Source organism: Melanostigma gelatinosum (genome assembly GCF_949748355.1).
Source record: "Melanostigma gelatinosum genome assembly, chromosome: 2".
In the NCBI taxonomy this organism is placed as follows: Eukaryota; Metazoa; Chordata; class Actinopteri; order Perciformes; family Zoarcidae; genus Melanostigma; species Melanostigma gelatinosum.
The window spans coordinates 25,472,673-25,489,673 of NC_136635.1; the positions used below are offsets into that span (position 1 = coordinate 25,472,673).

The 17,001-nt window shown below is 45.4% G+C and overlaps 1 protein-coding gene across 1 annotated transcript in view; it reads right to left on the bottom strand.

Annotated features, from left to right (window-relative positions):
• Window positions 1–17,001, bottom strand: part of fto (FTO alpha-ketoglutarate dependent dioxygenase) — a 115,158-nt gene that overhangs the window by 80,331 nt on the left and 17,826 nt on the right. The window contains exons 2-7 of the mRNA XM_079288608.1: window positions 15,720–15,797; window positions 14,473–15,490; window positions 12,051–12,176; window positions 8,454–8,533; window positions 7,856–7,999; window positions 2,290–2,409 (exon numbers count right to left, since the gene is read on the bottom strand). Of these exons, the coding sequence (XP_079144734.1) occupies window positions 2,290–2,409; window positions 7,856–7,999; window positions 8,454–8,533; window positions 12,051–12,176; window positions 14,473–15,490; window positions 15,720–15,797 (1,566 nt within the window). The remainder of the gene's footprint in view (window positions 1–2,289; window positions 2,410–7,855; window positions 8,000–8,453; window positions 8,534–12,050; window positions 12,177–14,472; window positions 15,491–15,719; window positions 15,798–17,001) is intronic.

Genomic DNA, 17,001 nt, shown 5'->3' on the forward strand with positions numbered 1-17,001 from the left:
ATAAAGAGAGGGAGGTTGGCTGTTTGTATTGGTATTTTAGCAGGATAAAACAATAGGCTGCTTTATTGCTACAGCACAGAGTATAAAACAACACGGTGTCAATTCATAAACCCTATTTAAAGAGACATATATTTGTTGTTTTAAAATACCCATGGTGATGTCGGATTCGACAAAAATAATGCCGTATTAAAATAAACTGCAGGCAAGAACAGAAATATTCTAAATAAATAAATGGCAAACAGCATCTGCAACCAGTAGGTCACTCGCGTTTCACTAAATTACACTCTACTGTCAATTGCCAGCTTCCAAATGTAAAATATATGCAATAAAGCAATGTTGAGGGAACCCACATAATCTAAAATAACTCAAAGTAATTTAGAGGAATGCGTTTTCATCTTGCTGCTGAAAAAAGCTACAGCTATCAAAACCTCTAAAAGGGAAATCTATAAGTCACATCTATAGAGTGCTTTTCATCAGCATATCAGAGGTCGATGCATGTATGTAAATATTGCTTGCGAGAGCAATAATGTTGTCTTTCATCGCAATAGTGACATTACATTTCTGCACTCACCAGTGTATTGTTTGTGCGACGGTTCAATATGCGTCTCCGCAGAAGATATACTTGGATTTGTGTGATTTGACACGTGATTAAACTGTGAAATTACTAACGTTGAAATCAACACAAATCAGAGTAACTTCAGATGTTACAAATGTAAAAAAAATAATACTACATATCATTTTCAAATAGATATATTTATTTTATGAGTCGCGCATTGTATTTGCTGTATTGTACGTTTCAACAGCACGTCAGGAATCCACATGAGTGACACACACGCAAACACACAAGGTGGATATGGTTTTCTTCTCCATTAAAGACGGGCTGAGACAGCAACAAAGAGAGAGAGAGAGAGACAGTGAGAAAGACCTCACATTTCACTGATGCCCTTTTCTAAATACAGGTCCAAATCACACACTTCATCTGGGCCCGGAGGTGGAGCTCTAGATGAGTTTAGCCCCCGTCTACTAACCCCTCCACCCACCCACCCACCCACCCACCCTCTGCCAGGCTGTTCGACTAAGTGAGAGAGAGGGAAGTGCAGGAGAGAGACTACGGTTGGAGCCGAACAGCGTCGGCAGCAGTACAGTTCTCCTCCAGCTCCTGCCTTTATCCCCGCCTGAGCATTAGATGTGATTACTGCTCAGCGCTCGACACTGACAGAGACAGAGAGCTCCCACAGACAGCAGGAGAGGGTGAGAGACATAAAGAGACACAGAGAAGGAGAGAGAGAGAGAGAGACGGAGCAGAGAGGAAAAGAGGAGCGCAGCTCTTTCGCTCCCGCCGCCGCCGCTGCTGCTGCTGCTGCTACAGTGATACAAGAGTGCCCCCTGCTGCTTCCGCTGTCTGGGTATTAAACACACGCACATACATGAGCACACACACACTCTTTGAAATCTAGCTATGAGAGACAGACTGCAAAGAACCTGCAGGGAGGGCGAGAAAGCGAGACCAAGCATGTTTACGTGTGATTTTGTGTGCTGCATAGCTACAGTGCTGTGTGTGTGTGTGTGCGTGCGCGTGTGTATGCGTCACATATGTATTGTACAGAGCTGTGACTAAGGTAACTTAATTATGAGTCTGACATTACTAAGTGATTCCTTTACAGTGGTGTCTTAAGTAATAGCTGCGTGCCCATGCACGGTCCTCTCTAATAATACTTCCTTGAAGCTGCAATTTAACACATGACACATCCTTAATATCGCAGCGTGGTGAGAAGTTAGACAATCCATCATGTCATGATAAACACACCCTAACGTGTGAAGAACATTGTTGGACAGCAGATCACTTATGTAGTTTGTTTAAGAAGCACAAGCGCAGGCATGTTGAGCATTTAGAAAGCTGAAAGCCCTTATTATGAAATGACAGAGTGCCTACACTGGAACTGCTCATATTTTAGGGCAATGGTAAAAAAAAAGTTGGACTATTATATCTGTTTTCTTTTCTAGTTCATGTTTTATTATTATTGTTATCAAACTGATTTTGTATATCAAAAAAGCTATTTCATGCGATGTTTTTCCTTTCATGTATTTTCTAAAACAGGAATGGAATCCCTGTAACATCTAGGACTGAGGATAGTGTGTATGTCACTGAAGAAACAGCCCGCACATTAAAAAGGAAATGCATTTAGTTCAGCCACTAAAGGATTAGTAGAGTAATGAAAACGGGTCCAGTAAACTACCGAGGTGCAGAGACCAGACAGTGAGGCCAGCAGTGTGTCTGAGCGGCCTTACCATCGTCTCCATGAGCTTCCAGTCCTTCTCCAGCTGCTCCATCGGTCCGGTCCACCAGCTGCAGAAGCGGGCGAAGCGCTGGCCCTGAAACCAGTACTGCCGCAGCCACTCAAACTCCACCTGCAGAGACACACACACACACACACACACACACAAACAAGATTTTTTTAAAAGCTGGTTCAGACCAATTCTCCCATGGCTTTAAGTAAACGACGAATGAGTATTGTCACATTAAACATTACAGCATAAGATTTAAATTATTATAGAGGATGAACATTTTTATATTATATTACTCTAAATTGTGAAATATTCATGTGAAACAAACTTTATTTTGGTTCTGTATAATATCATACATGTCCACAAACAAATACATTGACAATTGCTTTATTTCGCTTTATTAGCACCATTTTATTCCAAAATAATATCATAAAATATTTCAGCGTTCACATTCATACTTGCATGTACAATATTGGTGTTTTTCTGTCTCAGTAAATTTCTATTTGTATTAAGACAATAAAAAATAATTTCTTTTATAAAAACTGCATGAATAAATATTTCGAAATGTCCTATTTTTTATTTTTCGGGCATGAGGTCTATCCATTTGCCCTTTTAAAAATATTAATTTGAAATATAAGAGTATATAATACTATTTATGAGATGTTTGAAAGGAAAAACACAGCAAAGTCACGTTTTTTGAATTGCATGAGTCACAAATTGTCCTAAATCAAACAGGACAAACGTTGGTCATCTCTCTGAGTAGAATCACACCCTCACCAAAAACACCCAGACAAACCCAGACGTCTGTTCACACACACCTTCCAGTCAGCACACCTGAAAACTCCGCCCCCTCCCCCTCCTCTCCCACTCCCTCGCTCCGTCTGGAGATGACAGTCTCGGCTGCCGAGCCTCTCCTCCGCTGGGAGTGTTTTTGTTTCCTGCTCTTTTGAAGTGCTGATTTAATCCTCGCAAGGATGCTTCATGTAGCCTATCTATTTCTAAGTGTGTCGTTCCTCGTGCATTCGTGCGTTTGTACCTGTATGTGCCGCGGTATGTTCGCGCCCTTGTGTGTATCTGTCTACATAGGTTCTGTGCGTGGCTTTGTTAATGTCTCTGCATACAATTGCCAATGTGAGTGTCAAAGATTGCCCCAATTGCCGCCAACGTAAACGCGAGACGCCGCGAGTTGCCCTCCCCCAAAACGTCCTACAAAGCATCATCCACCCAAAACAATGCACGCTCCATTTCATTTTGACGGCGACAACTGTACAACACAAAAAGTCGCTGCGTATAAAGGAGTCGCATGTCAAATGGGACAGAGAGAGCTATTGTTCCTTTTCTGAAAACTATTTAGTTCATTGTTCTTTCAACAGAGCATTATCCAATGTAAACAACAGACCCCGTTCAGAGCTGCAAACTCGTAAATAGTAGCAACAAGGTTTAAGCGGGTAAGTTCTACCCAAAAAAGTATCCATTCAAATATGCTTTTGTTCACCAGTCTGTGTTGTTGATATTGAGTGCTTAGCATGGCACCCAACCTGCAGTACAAGGAAGTGAAAAGATCTTGCATTGGAACAAAAGATGGAGTCATGCCCTGCGAGCAAGCATAGTCCGGGTAGCAGGAAGTTTCGTTCCCCAATATCTTTGCCAATGCAATTGAATTATGTGTATGGGCAGAAAGGTTTGTCTCTTCATCATAGTGGTCTCATAGCTTCGGGACTTTGAATCTTTGGAAAGTGACTCGTGGCCAAAGAAGCATGTGGTCATTGGGATATGCTATGAAGCAAGTCACCTACTGTCCCGCACCCCGAGCAAGTTAATACAAAGGGCACGAATTATTTGCACAAACAACTTGAGTGAGGTCTGCCTTCGGTAGAAACTGTGCACAGTATCATCCTGCCATTTGCTTCCAAAGGGCTCTGATCACAGCGGGGATGACATGCAAGGACTGGAGCATGTCAGGGAGAATACACAGCCAGTGGCACTGCTCAGCAGCCTCTCACTCACTCCATACAACCCGCCCTTCAAAGAAATGTCATCCTTTATGGTCCCCTCAACACCCTCCAAATCCACTCGCCTTCGATCACTACAGCTCAAACACACAACAAAGCCGCAAGAGCGCCGATATCGGACGTCCCTTTTCTCTGTGTCAGTCCCTCCTTCCATCTCTCTGATTGTCTGCCTGTCCTTTAGTGAGAAGAAACCAACCTGTGTCTCTCCACTTTGAGCCGACATGGCTGCCTGTCCCCCACTGCGCAGGCCAGTGGCAGCCACAAAGCTGGCCATCTGAAGCTACTGAGGAGTGCTATCTATGTGGCATTTGGAGTCCGGCCGCCCAGCTGAGAGTTACCAAGAGGGGGACTCGGACTAAATGCCACCTATCCAGGCAGCCAGATCGAAAGTGTGTGTCAAATAGAGAGTGGTTGTTCGGGCTAGTTTTTCTCTGAGACGGCGTGGGGGAGCGAAAGGGGAGCTAGTGGCTCCCCTGCGGCAGTGGCTGTCATCTCTGCAGGTGATGGACACACTAACTACACATTAGCCCCACATTAGTCGACTGGCCGCCCACCATGGCAAGTCTGGAGTTAAAGCAAAGCAGCCCCCTTTCCCCCCCCCCATTTAATGAGCCACGTTTTCTTTTTCTTTCCAACACCTTCACGGTATTCCCTGAGCGGGTCCAATCAATTTCCATTGCCGTGGCCCTGAGGTGGGAGCTGATGAGAGTTGGTTCGATCCCACTCTGTCGTCCTCTGTTTACCTTTCCAGACCTCCTCACACATCAGCCAGGAGAACTGGTACCCCCCCCATCTCTCTGTGAGCAACCAGGCACGCAATTTACACTCATCACACACTTGCCAGTGGTCATACACAAGCTAGGTTACACTGTACATGCACAGATTACCTTTCTATTTCTTTCTACATCCATAAAATAGGAGGAGATTCAATTTTTTTCTTTCTGTCTCAGGCCACATATGTAGAAGTCATAAGAACCTTTGGCCTGATCATGATTCCACCGAGCTCAGAGTGTGAAACGCATTCACTTTGAGAATGTCGTTTCCCTTGTGATCTTCAAAGAAAAATAAAACAATAAACCCTTAAAATGAACAGGTAGCATGTCTCATATTAATTAAAAACAGCAGTAAAATCTAATGAAACTGGGAGATACAACACAAACTCCGAACTGCACAGATCTGCTGGTGTTTTGAGAGGTGATTTATACGATTACAATGATATTGCCAGCATAAGGCCCTAAGGACAGGTGTTTCAAAGCCAAGCCAATACCGTAGCGCCTGGGGAGACGTTGTGGCCTGAAAACAGGACATTGGAAGGTCACGCACACCTGCTTCCACACAGTTTACTTTCTGCCAGAACATGTGGCAAAACCTTGTCCATGGGGGGGACTAGCATCATTAGAGGGGGTCCCTCAGGGCACTCTGTCACACACCCACCTGGGAAGTGACACAGTGGCTTTAAATGAGACAAGACGTTTGCATCCGGGATGAGCATTTCAAAGCCAAACATGCACACGGGGGCCGTGTGGCGATGCTATGTTAGACTACCCCCCCCCCCTCGCCACCTAAGACAGGAGGAAAGATTAAAAAGAGACAGTGTGAGGGACCATGCTTAACAAACAGGTGGGAACTTCAGTTTTCTTCATTTCTGTCTCTGTCTCCCATCAACCCCGACTTCAACTCGACATCCCGCCCCATCCCTGAACAACTCGTACTCAGATGGCAGACGCTCTGCTTCATCATCGTCAGACCCGCCCACGTCTTCTGACAAGTGTCAACCTCCACCCCCACCGCGTTGCACAATATATCCGTGGCATGTCAAGCGGTGCTAGCTTTCTGTTTAGCGCTTTTTAAGGAAAGGCCCATAAGGCACTGCTCAGGTCAGGCTGCCTGCGCGTTTCAGGCTTGTTCGCTCCTCGGTCGTCCGTGTCAAACACGACCAGCGCAATATGCACCCGCCAAGCACCAAAGTGGGCCGCCATCATAAATAACCGCACCAACAATACATCATTTAAGTGGGTGTTCTGCTCTCGTGGGCAACTCCAAACAAATGGCCACATCTATCATTGTGAGTGCCAGGTAGGGTTGGGTTGAGCCCCCGAGAGCACCCCCCTTACTTAAACATTCACAAACACACACACACACCTGCTCTGTTATAAATAGCATCCTGGCGTTCCTGAATAAACCTGCTTTGCCCTCCTGGTGGGGGGGCCTATGCTTGCTAATCCTGTGGCGCTATGCGGCAAACTAGCAGGTGTTGCGAGCTCAACTAGCGCAGCGCTGCTCCTGACACAGACAGCACCTATTGTTTGGCAGTGCTGAATAATTAATATTGCCTACAACCTTTAAACAACCTTACGTCAGACTCATCTGTCATGGCGTCCCGCTGAGGAGCCTGGGTGCTAGCGTCGGCTAGGATGCGCGCTTTGAGCCCAGGGGTGTAAAAGGGGAGGGAGAGGTGACGTGCTATATTAACTGTTGGCCTGCGGCAAAGCTAGCGCAAGGGGCTGGTGGCTCCGCAGGCGGCCCCTCACGTCCCTCTTTTTTTGACCTCGCTCTATCCCTCTATACCATCACTCCTTGTGTGGGAAGAGAGGTTAGCGAGGGGAGCGGGGCATGACTCCATCTTTAGATAACATATGGAGAGGCTACTGCCTCACGATCCATCACCAGGCCAGGACAAATGAGAACAACCTGGATTTCATCTTGGAGGCTTTTCCCTGGGTAGAAACAATCAGGTAAGAAGGTAAAAAGCTGGCGAGCTCGCATTTTGCCGTTTACAGTGTTTTAACCTGCTACCAGGGGACAGCCAGTATGGTCTGTAAGTCCCATGATGGGGAGGATATGCAAAGGACTATTCAAACCAGGGTTAAGAGTACCTGGACTTTCGTGCAGCTCAATTCATTTGACTATAATTTTCCATATGCTATGCACGGTTTCAATTAACAAAATGTTGTTCTTGTATTTGTTGAAATTCTGTGTTTGTTCGTCAAGTCGATTTTTCTACAAAAGCACATTGATCAAATACATTATTTATCCATATTATGAAGAATCTAAATTCTCTATATTCCATGATCATTTTCTGATATCTTCCCCTCCTCCTTTTGATTCTGTCCCGATAAATCCTGTCATGTTTGCAGATGGTTGTTTGCCATCTTTACAGTCCTTGGAGTGCCAGATGATCGCGGTCTACAGCATCAGAAGAAAAAGAAGACTGGCACGCGATTGTCTAAACTTTATTGGCACATGTTCCGTTGTCCAATGTGGCGAGCCTTACTCATCCAGCAATCAAAGCAGGCCAAACTAATTTCAAATGCTGTTTGTTTCAGACCCGCTGCAAAAGTAGTAATAAGGGCAACAACAGGATTCCGCAAGTTAAAAATGAACACCAATACAAACTCAACAGTCCCAATACAAACGTCAACAGTTGGAATTCTGCAAAAATCACAGACACGTGTGTGCAATCATGCAAAACAGACACACACAGAAAAGCACATAAACACACACACACACACACACACATGCGGATGAGCATGTGAACACAAACACCATGTCCCCACCTCATTGTGAATCTCCTCACAGTGCTGTAGCGTTGTCGGCAGCAGGGCCAGCAGGCTGTGGGAGCCTGTCTCTGGGTCAGTGTGCAGGTTGGACAGGGCCTCTTGACACCGCGACTGGATGTAGGTCAGGGTCCCACTGGAACACTGGTGGGAGAGGGACAAACCCAATGTTATACAAATAACTGCCATGCAGGGTTTGGCTAGGGCCCTGCCAATCAAAATACAATCTAAAAGTTAAGTTTAAGTGTGAGAATGTTTGTTTTTGATACACACACACACAGTCTGTTCAATTCAACATAGCTATGTACTGCAAATGCCATTAATTTACCAGTTAATGGTGTCTAGGACAACGGTTATCTATTTTAAGCTTTCATAAATCTTCACATTTCTTTTCACCCAATAGAGATCATGGAATACTTTAATTACAATGAAAACACGAGTGTTTAAGTCTTTCATTATGTGCAGTCTTTCCCTAATATAGCGTCTAAGTACCAGCAGCCCGTACTGAAATCAAAGGGCACTGTTGGCTCGCTATACAGCATTTTCAAAACTAATTCAAAACGCTGCATTTTCCCTTTTAGGCCTATTGGCTTCTCACCTCGGCCACTCTGTGAGTAGAGCTGAAGCGTGCGGTCTCTCCAGCCAGGACACAGTGCTGGTGGGTACTGTTCAGGTCATCTGGTGGAAACACGGAAGAGAAATCTATCAGAACATGCCAACGATCATCAAACAGAGCAGCGAAGAATAGTTCACAGGCTATCCGCAACAACTATCTAATAAAACATCGTGGGGCAAAAAATGGCAGAATGGAACAAGAGTTGAGATTTCTTATTTTCATCGTGTGTTTTTAATTAATTATAATGAAAAGACAACAACCGAAGACAACAGAAAAACAGATGAAAAGCAGGGCATGAAGCAACATGACGACTAAATCATCTTGTACACTCAGACAGATTGCGCTTGGTCCAGCGACGAATCAAATAGAATGAGCAGCATTGTACTTTGATTTTAATTACCAAACAAAACCAGATCGTGCTCAATCTGTCAAGATGGAAGAGCCATACCAACAAACATTTGTCCAATATCACAGAAGCTTTACAAAGAGGCCTTACTGCTGTTTCCTGTGTATCCCTCCATGTGTTTCTTTGTGTGTATAGATGTTTCTCAGCTCTGCCATTATTTGCCTCGTACCAATAATTAATTTAGCCATGACAGAGCTGTCATTCACAGCACATGTGCATATTTACACCCGCCTTGAGCAAGAGTACACTGGCTAATGCCTTTGATTTGAAAGTCAAACAGCCAAATGCTTTGGGAGGAAGATATTATTGTTTGGTGGGATAGAAAAAAAAAAAGATGGTGACAAACAAAACAACTTGCCGGTGTTTTCTTCACCCTGATGAGATTGTGAGGGATTAGGTCTCCGGGCAGAATTACTCTGCGTCTTTAAAACTGTTTATATCCAATAACAAATTATCTCCATCAATCTGCTCTTTTCTTGGCGCGTCTGATGCCTCAGTGGGATCAGGAGGGAGTAGAGGCAAACTCGATAACTGTAATAAATATTTATCTTTCTTTCAACCCCTGCGCCTGCTGCCACTTGTCCTCCTTTTCCAGGAAGCAGGCTTTTAAATATATTGGGTCAACTCTCTTCTCCAGTCCCCCTGTGCATTGGGAGCTGGGAATCTGATTATTGAACAGGCCCGGTGTCAAGACTTGCATTGTTCTTTTTTTAACCACTGAAATTCCATTTGGGTGGAAATGATGGTGATTCAATTTGCCTCCAGCAGCTCAGACATTAGCAGTTCAAAGGGGCCACCCGGCGACAAATGGTGCTGAAAAGACATTACGGTGTCTGCGGTTATACAACGTTGTAGTTTTTCTTTTAATACCACTAACTAGCTATCATATGGTGTATGCCGCTAAAACACTGGTACAATATATTGGCACACATGGTCTAGCGGTGGCTGCTCTGTCTGAGTGTACGTGTGTGTTTGAAACCACATTGGGGGGGAGGAGGTGTTTATCCTCCAATAAGCAGAGGACTGTGTGTGAGTTTGTGCAAATTTATAGGTGCGTGCATATGTTCGTGCATTGTGCCAAGTGTTTAATTCAGGTAGACCGACAAAGCGTCAGACAGCCAAGGACTGTGTGTGAGCTGCTATCGTTGTGCAGCAGTTGGCCTCTCAAGGGCGTACTCGCCAAGTGGAGCATAAATCCCCACTGATCCGCGACAGTCAAGTCCCATTAGAATGGTCTGCACAACAGCCCATCACTCTATTATCATGGCTGGCCTGAAACTGACTGTTCTATTGTAAATCTTATCCAGCTAAAGGAGGTCGGCTTCAAGCCCTGTCAGGCTGAATATTAGGTACAGACATCGCTGCTCTCAGATGAAAACAGAGCAGCTTCAAATGCTCAACGGCAGGAATCCATTCAAAAACCTTCCTGTTCCTTGATTGTAAAATGATTCAGATCGGCAAACACTTGAGCATAGTGTCGATGAAGTAGATAGTAGCTGACTAGACAAAAACAAGTAAAGCAGCTTCCTGTGTCACATGTTTGGGATTTACACTTTGCTCCCCTGCTGTAGTCATGCTGATTAATCCAGAATGCAGTTACTTATAACACAGTGTTTGTGTTGTGCATTTGCTGTTGTAAGCCTCGACAGGCACGGGTACGCTAGCTGTACAGCATCTGGACAGTCCATGTGTTGGGGCACCTCGGATACACTATGTCATTGCAATAAAAAAAAAAAAGGAACCAGTTCTCGACATGTTTTGGTTCAGGTTCTGCCTTTGGACCATAAATCACCGGCACAATTTCCCGTGTCACACCCTACCTGGGGAGACGCTGAATGAACTTGTGGAAAAAATAACCCATTGTGCTGTTCGGTGAAATATGGGGTATATATTGTGTACTTTAACAGTACAGGTACAAATCTCAAAAACCAAAACCTCCTCTTGAGTGAATGTACGTTTTGTAGTTTGCTTATATGTTTTGAATTTGTAGAATGGGTCTCGTGGGATCTCGGGCTGAAAAATAACTAAAATGAAATTCAAGAAAAACATCAAAGAAAAAATGTGTTTGATATAGGCCTGTAGATCACGTCCATATTCTGCTCTATGCTGAAAGCTGCTGTAAATCTGAGCAGTGTATTTATGATTTTGACATTCATGCAGCGTGCACAGGTTCAGTGTCTTCATAAAACAGCACAAACTATGGATGTACGTATTCACTGTTGGAAGAATCCAAGCGGCCATCTTTTAATCACAAAGTGCCTCTAATCACTATAGGTCAAATATGTACATTACCACACACCGAGCAGGTCGGATGATAAAACATAGAAAATATGGAAATAAAAGAAAGTTCATTTGTTGAACTGATTTCCAGAGAAGTAAGCAGTAACAGGGAATACAGTAAAAAGGCATTAGCCAATCCAAGTTGGGGGGGAAAGTAAAAAATTAGATATTTTATATATGGTGTTCAGGCTATTCAGTTTAAACAGGTTTGTGTAAAACTAAATCAGTTATTTAACAAAAAAAATACAGTAATTCATTGAGCATATTAGGAAAAGACTGATCGTGAGGTGGAGATCGTACTGTAAAGTATGTTTATCCCTGAATACGTATGACAGCAGAGCGCCTTTAAGAACAACACTACTTAACTTATTGTTCATCTGAACGCGAGCTTCTGCTGTGAGGTGGATGAATGTCCTCACACTCACACATGAGAAAGCTTGGAAGGGCCCACAGGGCCGAACAGAGGAGTGTGGAGGTGTCTGCTGCAGCCAGAAAGCATTAAGCTGTGATTTACAGCCATGTGGCTCGCTGTCTGTCCTCTACATAGAGACATAGTCAGCACTGGGTCACAGGACTTCAAAAAATAACATTTGGCTTTCCTAACCTCTCTAATGCACACAATTTCATGGAACCTTAAAGTTCCGTGTTCAGGCCAAGTCACCACACACACACACACACACACCTCAGCTCCACTTCTCCTGCGGCGAGGGTTAGAAGAAGAGAATAAAGCGTGAGTGGGAAGTGCATCCTGCTGGCATGGGTCATTTGGGACAAAGTACAAGCAACACTCAAACGCGGGGTAATAAACGTGTTCCTTCCTCCTAAGTCAGACACACCGGTGAAAGTTGTGTGGGCGACGTGTTTACATGTGCATGCGGGGGAAGATTTAGTACCTCTCATGTAATAGCAGTCTCCAGACTCCAGCGGCAGCGTCAGGCCAGGTGTGCGGATGTCCCAGGCTACCTTGAGCCCGATCCTCCAGCATGCCTCCTCACCGCTGCCTCCCTCACTGCTCTCACCTGTCAGTCACACACAGCCCGACTCACTGTAACAATTTGCATTTTACATTTATATTCACATTTCAGGCGTTTGGTTTGACAGTTTCACCCAGCGTGACTTCAACTGAGTGTAAAAGTGCAATAGGCTTAAATTCCTCACATTTCCATGTGGTTTATCGCCATAGAATGACGGCTATTTAACACAATGTTAATCCCAACCGCTTTTTTTTCACATCTGAAAATACAAGTGATATCTGGGTAATGCAGTGCTAAAACGCTCTAACAATGCCTTAAATGTAGCCAAGATGAATGAATAAAATGAAATAGTAAGGAGTGCAATGATTAAAACCACACCACTCAAACAAGGGCTGTGAGATGTAAGCCTTTGTCTCTAAAAGGGGAGAATCACTTAACAGCAGAGCGAAGATGATATGTGTTGGCTGTTAGCAGCGGATCTTTATGCCATCATTATGCTGTGCAAGAGGAAATAGTTGGATAAAAGCCCTTGATGTTGTTTAGTGAGTGTGTGAGACTGTGTTATTGGACAGCAGGTATCCTATGATATTCCTGTTTCTGAACCCATTCGCTGTTCTTCTCCCTCCTTCCATTCTTACAACGGCACACTAAGAAAACAAGATTTGGCCTGGCTGGCCAACACCCTTCAGCAAAATCAATACTAAAGTCTTTCTGGGCCTCTCTGCCCCACAGCTGCCTTTTCCTTTGCTCAGCACGGATAAATAGTAACTTAATTTCCAGCCATTGTGCTCTGAGAGCCAGCTAATGGCAGCACTCCCCAAGGCCCCGGGAATGGTGGAATATCATCCTCTGTGCCGGAAAATGTTCAGTCGTGGCAGATTCCTTTGGATCAGCGCAGCTGGGAAAAACACTCAGAACACTCCACTTGGCTGAAAAACTAGGTGAGGATGTTTAAAGAGAAAGAAAAAAAAAAAAGCCTATCAAAGGGAGCAGGTGTGATGCAAAACATCTAATCACTGTGCATCTAAGGTATCTAATGTACCGTGTTTCTTTCTTCTCAGGGACAATTTAAGAAACGTGACCTTATGGTGAAAGTGCAACGTTCCCTAAGGTAACAATTTCATTAGCCTGGTTCTGGGAGTCCTCAGAGCTCCGTCAGACTTTCCTCTCTAAAGTCTGGAGCTGTGGGGTTATTCAGGACTAGAAAAAGACGCAGCTGCTGAGCACTGCAAGGTGTTCCGCCACGGTGTTTGAAGCTCGTGTTCACAGGGTCAGAGTTGAAATGGCCTAGAACAAATCATCGAAACAGGCCGCTGTAGCAGGTGTTTCTGGTTAAGAAACCACAATGAAGAAAGCCCAGCTGTAAAGTGGGTCGGGATGTCAGAGCAGTTGGCATCTCACCTGTTTGATATTGTAAAATTACAGTTTCACGACACAGATGCAAGACCGTACAGCCAGTAAAACAGGCAGAGATCCCGCTGTTGACAGCACAGTACATGCTGAACTACAGCTGCACACGTATCTGCCTCCACAACAGGAGAGCATGTTCTGCTGTCCTTCCAGCCTGTGGAAGGTGCAAGGAATGATCTGGTGAGTGGCTGCTCAAAGGGACTTTAATATGAGAGCAAAGGACAAAGAGCAGCTTCTTTAATCATTCGTATAGTGGGTAATTTAATCGACCATAGCTGCTTTGCTCTAGAAAGCGATGTTCCTCTCTCACTGAGATCCTCTATCAACTCGATCAGCACGCACTATCAGCTCTTGAAAGAGAGCACATTCCATAATTAGGAGACGTCGTATCATCCATACAGTATCCAGTCCAGGAACACTTATCAAAGCAGGGCTCATTATTCCACATCAGATAATTGCACATCGATCATTTCTCGGGGAAATGATTTAGATGAGATGCGGCGTGTGTGATAAGGCCTGTTTGTTAAGACTGCGCCATTCAGTGCATGTTAAGAGCTCAGATCCACATGCCTGTGATCTCCCGACGCGCGCTCTACGATAAGGCTGTCAGCAGCGAGCCGCTGATGACATTTGATAATGCCCTGACACTATCACGTAGATGGATCTGATGGCTGCCTCACCAGAGGCCGTGTCTACAGCTGCTGCCGCGCTGCTGCGGGGCCATAATACACAAGGTTAGCTGTATCTGATCCGCCACAAAGCCACTGAGATAAGTTGATGGGATATTGAAGGGAGAGAGAAAAACGGAATATTAATTTCAGAAACAACATGACATACTTTGGATTTAAGTGCCTAAAGTGTTAAATCTCGGGATCTCAACTATTGTTATCCAATTTGCACAATTTTAAGCTATTTTAGCTTTGATGCTTACCTTTGTCATTGTGACAGCTATGGCTGTAAACAGCCACTGGAGAATGACTGATGAGGTTCTCATCGTGGTGCCACCCTACTGCCATTTTCCCCATGCCATAGTAAGGCTCCTCTTTGAGCTGGCTCATAGCCGCTGGGTCCATGTAGTTGAGTAAGGTGACATTGAACTTGACCGGGCCGGTGCATACCTGTCGAGGACTCGGCTGGGAACACCCCTGCCCGCTTGCCTGTTCGTCCCTGTCTTTAATGTGGTGATCTGACAAGCTGTGCTTGAGTTGTTCCACAGGTTTCTCCGGGGCCCCTAGTCCCGCAGGTTTAATCTCTGTACCGCCGACGGCCTTAGGCGCCCAGCCGGGGAGTTTTCCTTCGCTGTGCTCCGATTCGCTGGGTTTGACCTGGCGGGGCTCTCCCTCCTCACTGCTGGGTTTGGACTCCGTCTCCCATTCGCCTTCTTGTTTCGGCCCAGAGCAGCCTTCTTCGCTGTGTTTCGACTCAATGTCCCACTCCTCGCTGTGCTTGGACTCCGCGTCCCCCTCCTCACTCTGTCGGGACTCGGAGTCCCCTCCTTCACTATTTTTGGAGTCTTCGCTGTGTTTAGACCCTGCGTCCCCCTCTTCACCCTGTTTGGCCTCTGCCTCCCCCTTCGCACCTTGTGTAAGCCGGTCTCCTTCCTTCAGCAGAGACACATCAGTGCAGAAGAAGGTGTTAAGCTCACACAATGCCTTGCAAGCGGCCCTGAAATCCGGGTCACAGCAGTTTTGTCCTTTGAGCTCGGCGTCCTCGCTGTGCCAGGGGATGGCAAAGAGCCGCGTGTCCAGATAGCGATAGGTGTGGCCCGGCTCACCCAGCAGAGTCCGTGACACGGCGGTGAACACATCTCGTTCACGGATGCGAACCAAATCTCTCAGGAGGCAGCCCTTCCTTCTTAGGGTGAACAGAGCCATCTGCACCCGACCATGGAGCTCGGCGGGCAGCGAGAGGGATCTCCTCAGAACCAGGCCGGAGTAACTGGAGTCCCACTTGGGAACACAAGACATTCTTATCAGGATGATCATGACACACAAAAACACAACAAACAAAAGGAAATTACAATCTGATTTGGAAAACATGCTTCTTGCTCCAATCTTGAGCAAACTATTACACAATACAGGGCTGTAAGAGCAGGTTATAGAAGACAGAAGGCCACTGTAGGCTGTTTTAAAGTGGAGCTCATATCAGTAGCATAATGCCGAAGTGTGGCTGGCTCACCAGTTGCTGATAGCCCCGATCTGCAGGTCCCAGAAAGGGGATCTTCTGGTCTCCCAACTCCTGCAGTAGCTTCCGCCTCTTTGAAACACAACACAGTAAAACAGGCTGATAAGTAGCAGCAGGAACCTTCTGCATGTAGCTAGTGCATTTCTTTTTTTTTTACGTACTCACTTTGGTGTCTAAGTTATCAAATACCTCTATTAACATATAAACAGAGTATTACTTTTTGGAAATTGCGGAGATGGTGTGAGGGGCAAACTGTGACTTCTGTAAAGCATCCACACCAAGGTGCTGTGGTTGGTCACAAATTAGAAAATGATCTCACTACTTCCTGGCATAAGAAACTGTAGAAAGACATAAGAGTCCAGTGGCAACTGGCATAACAACTATTTGCCCAAATGAATTTCACAACTATTTCCCCCACCCTGCCTTCCGTATGTGCTTGTGCGAAGGTATGTGTGAAGGCGTTGTATCTGTGTATGTGGGTTCAGACTTTAAAAGTTTGGCATGAAGGGCCGCAAACGCCACGCAGGAGTCTCGCATTTCAACTGCCCTAATAATGCCAAAGACCTCATGCGGCACACCGCAGGGAACATGGGAACCGGCTGCCACAACATGTCCCGACTTTAAGAGTGAAATAAAATGTCCTGTTAATAACATTAAAGTGCAGGTATGAAAGGATGCGTGAAGTGTGTGCATTGTAGACCTGGGGGGGGAAACAGAGCCCAGTAACGCAGGCGGAAGAAATGGGAGGGCATCAGATCAGAAGCAGTTTGGTGAATCACAAACAGACTCGCAGACAGTTGGAGTGTAAAAAAACAAAACAACATGCACTATTCATGGCCAGACTGCATTCAAAGGCTGTTGGAAGAAATTGACAACCTGACACACATTCATTGGTGTCAAATTCGAACTCATGACAGAAGCTCAAGATATCAAGGTGAGGCTCTGGGCGAGTGTTGTCTCTGTGTGTGTGTGTGTGTGTGTGTGTGTGTGTGTGTGTGTGTGTGTGTGTGTGTGTGTGTGTGTGTGTGTGTGTGTGTGTGTGTTTTTTATCTGTGCGCTGCTGTTTGCCTGTACAGATCCATATCCTGGCATCCATCTGCTGTAAGTAAGATCCTTACAGTCTTGCTTTGGTCGCACCACCGCTGTGTACACAAGCACGAAAGTGTGCCTTCACACTGTGTGTGTGTGTGTGTGTGTGTGTGTGTGTCTAAGGCTCCAATAGCTATAAACACACACACATACATGGCCATCCCAAAAGAAAAACACGTAGCCGGGG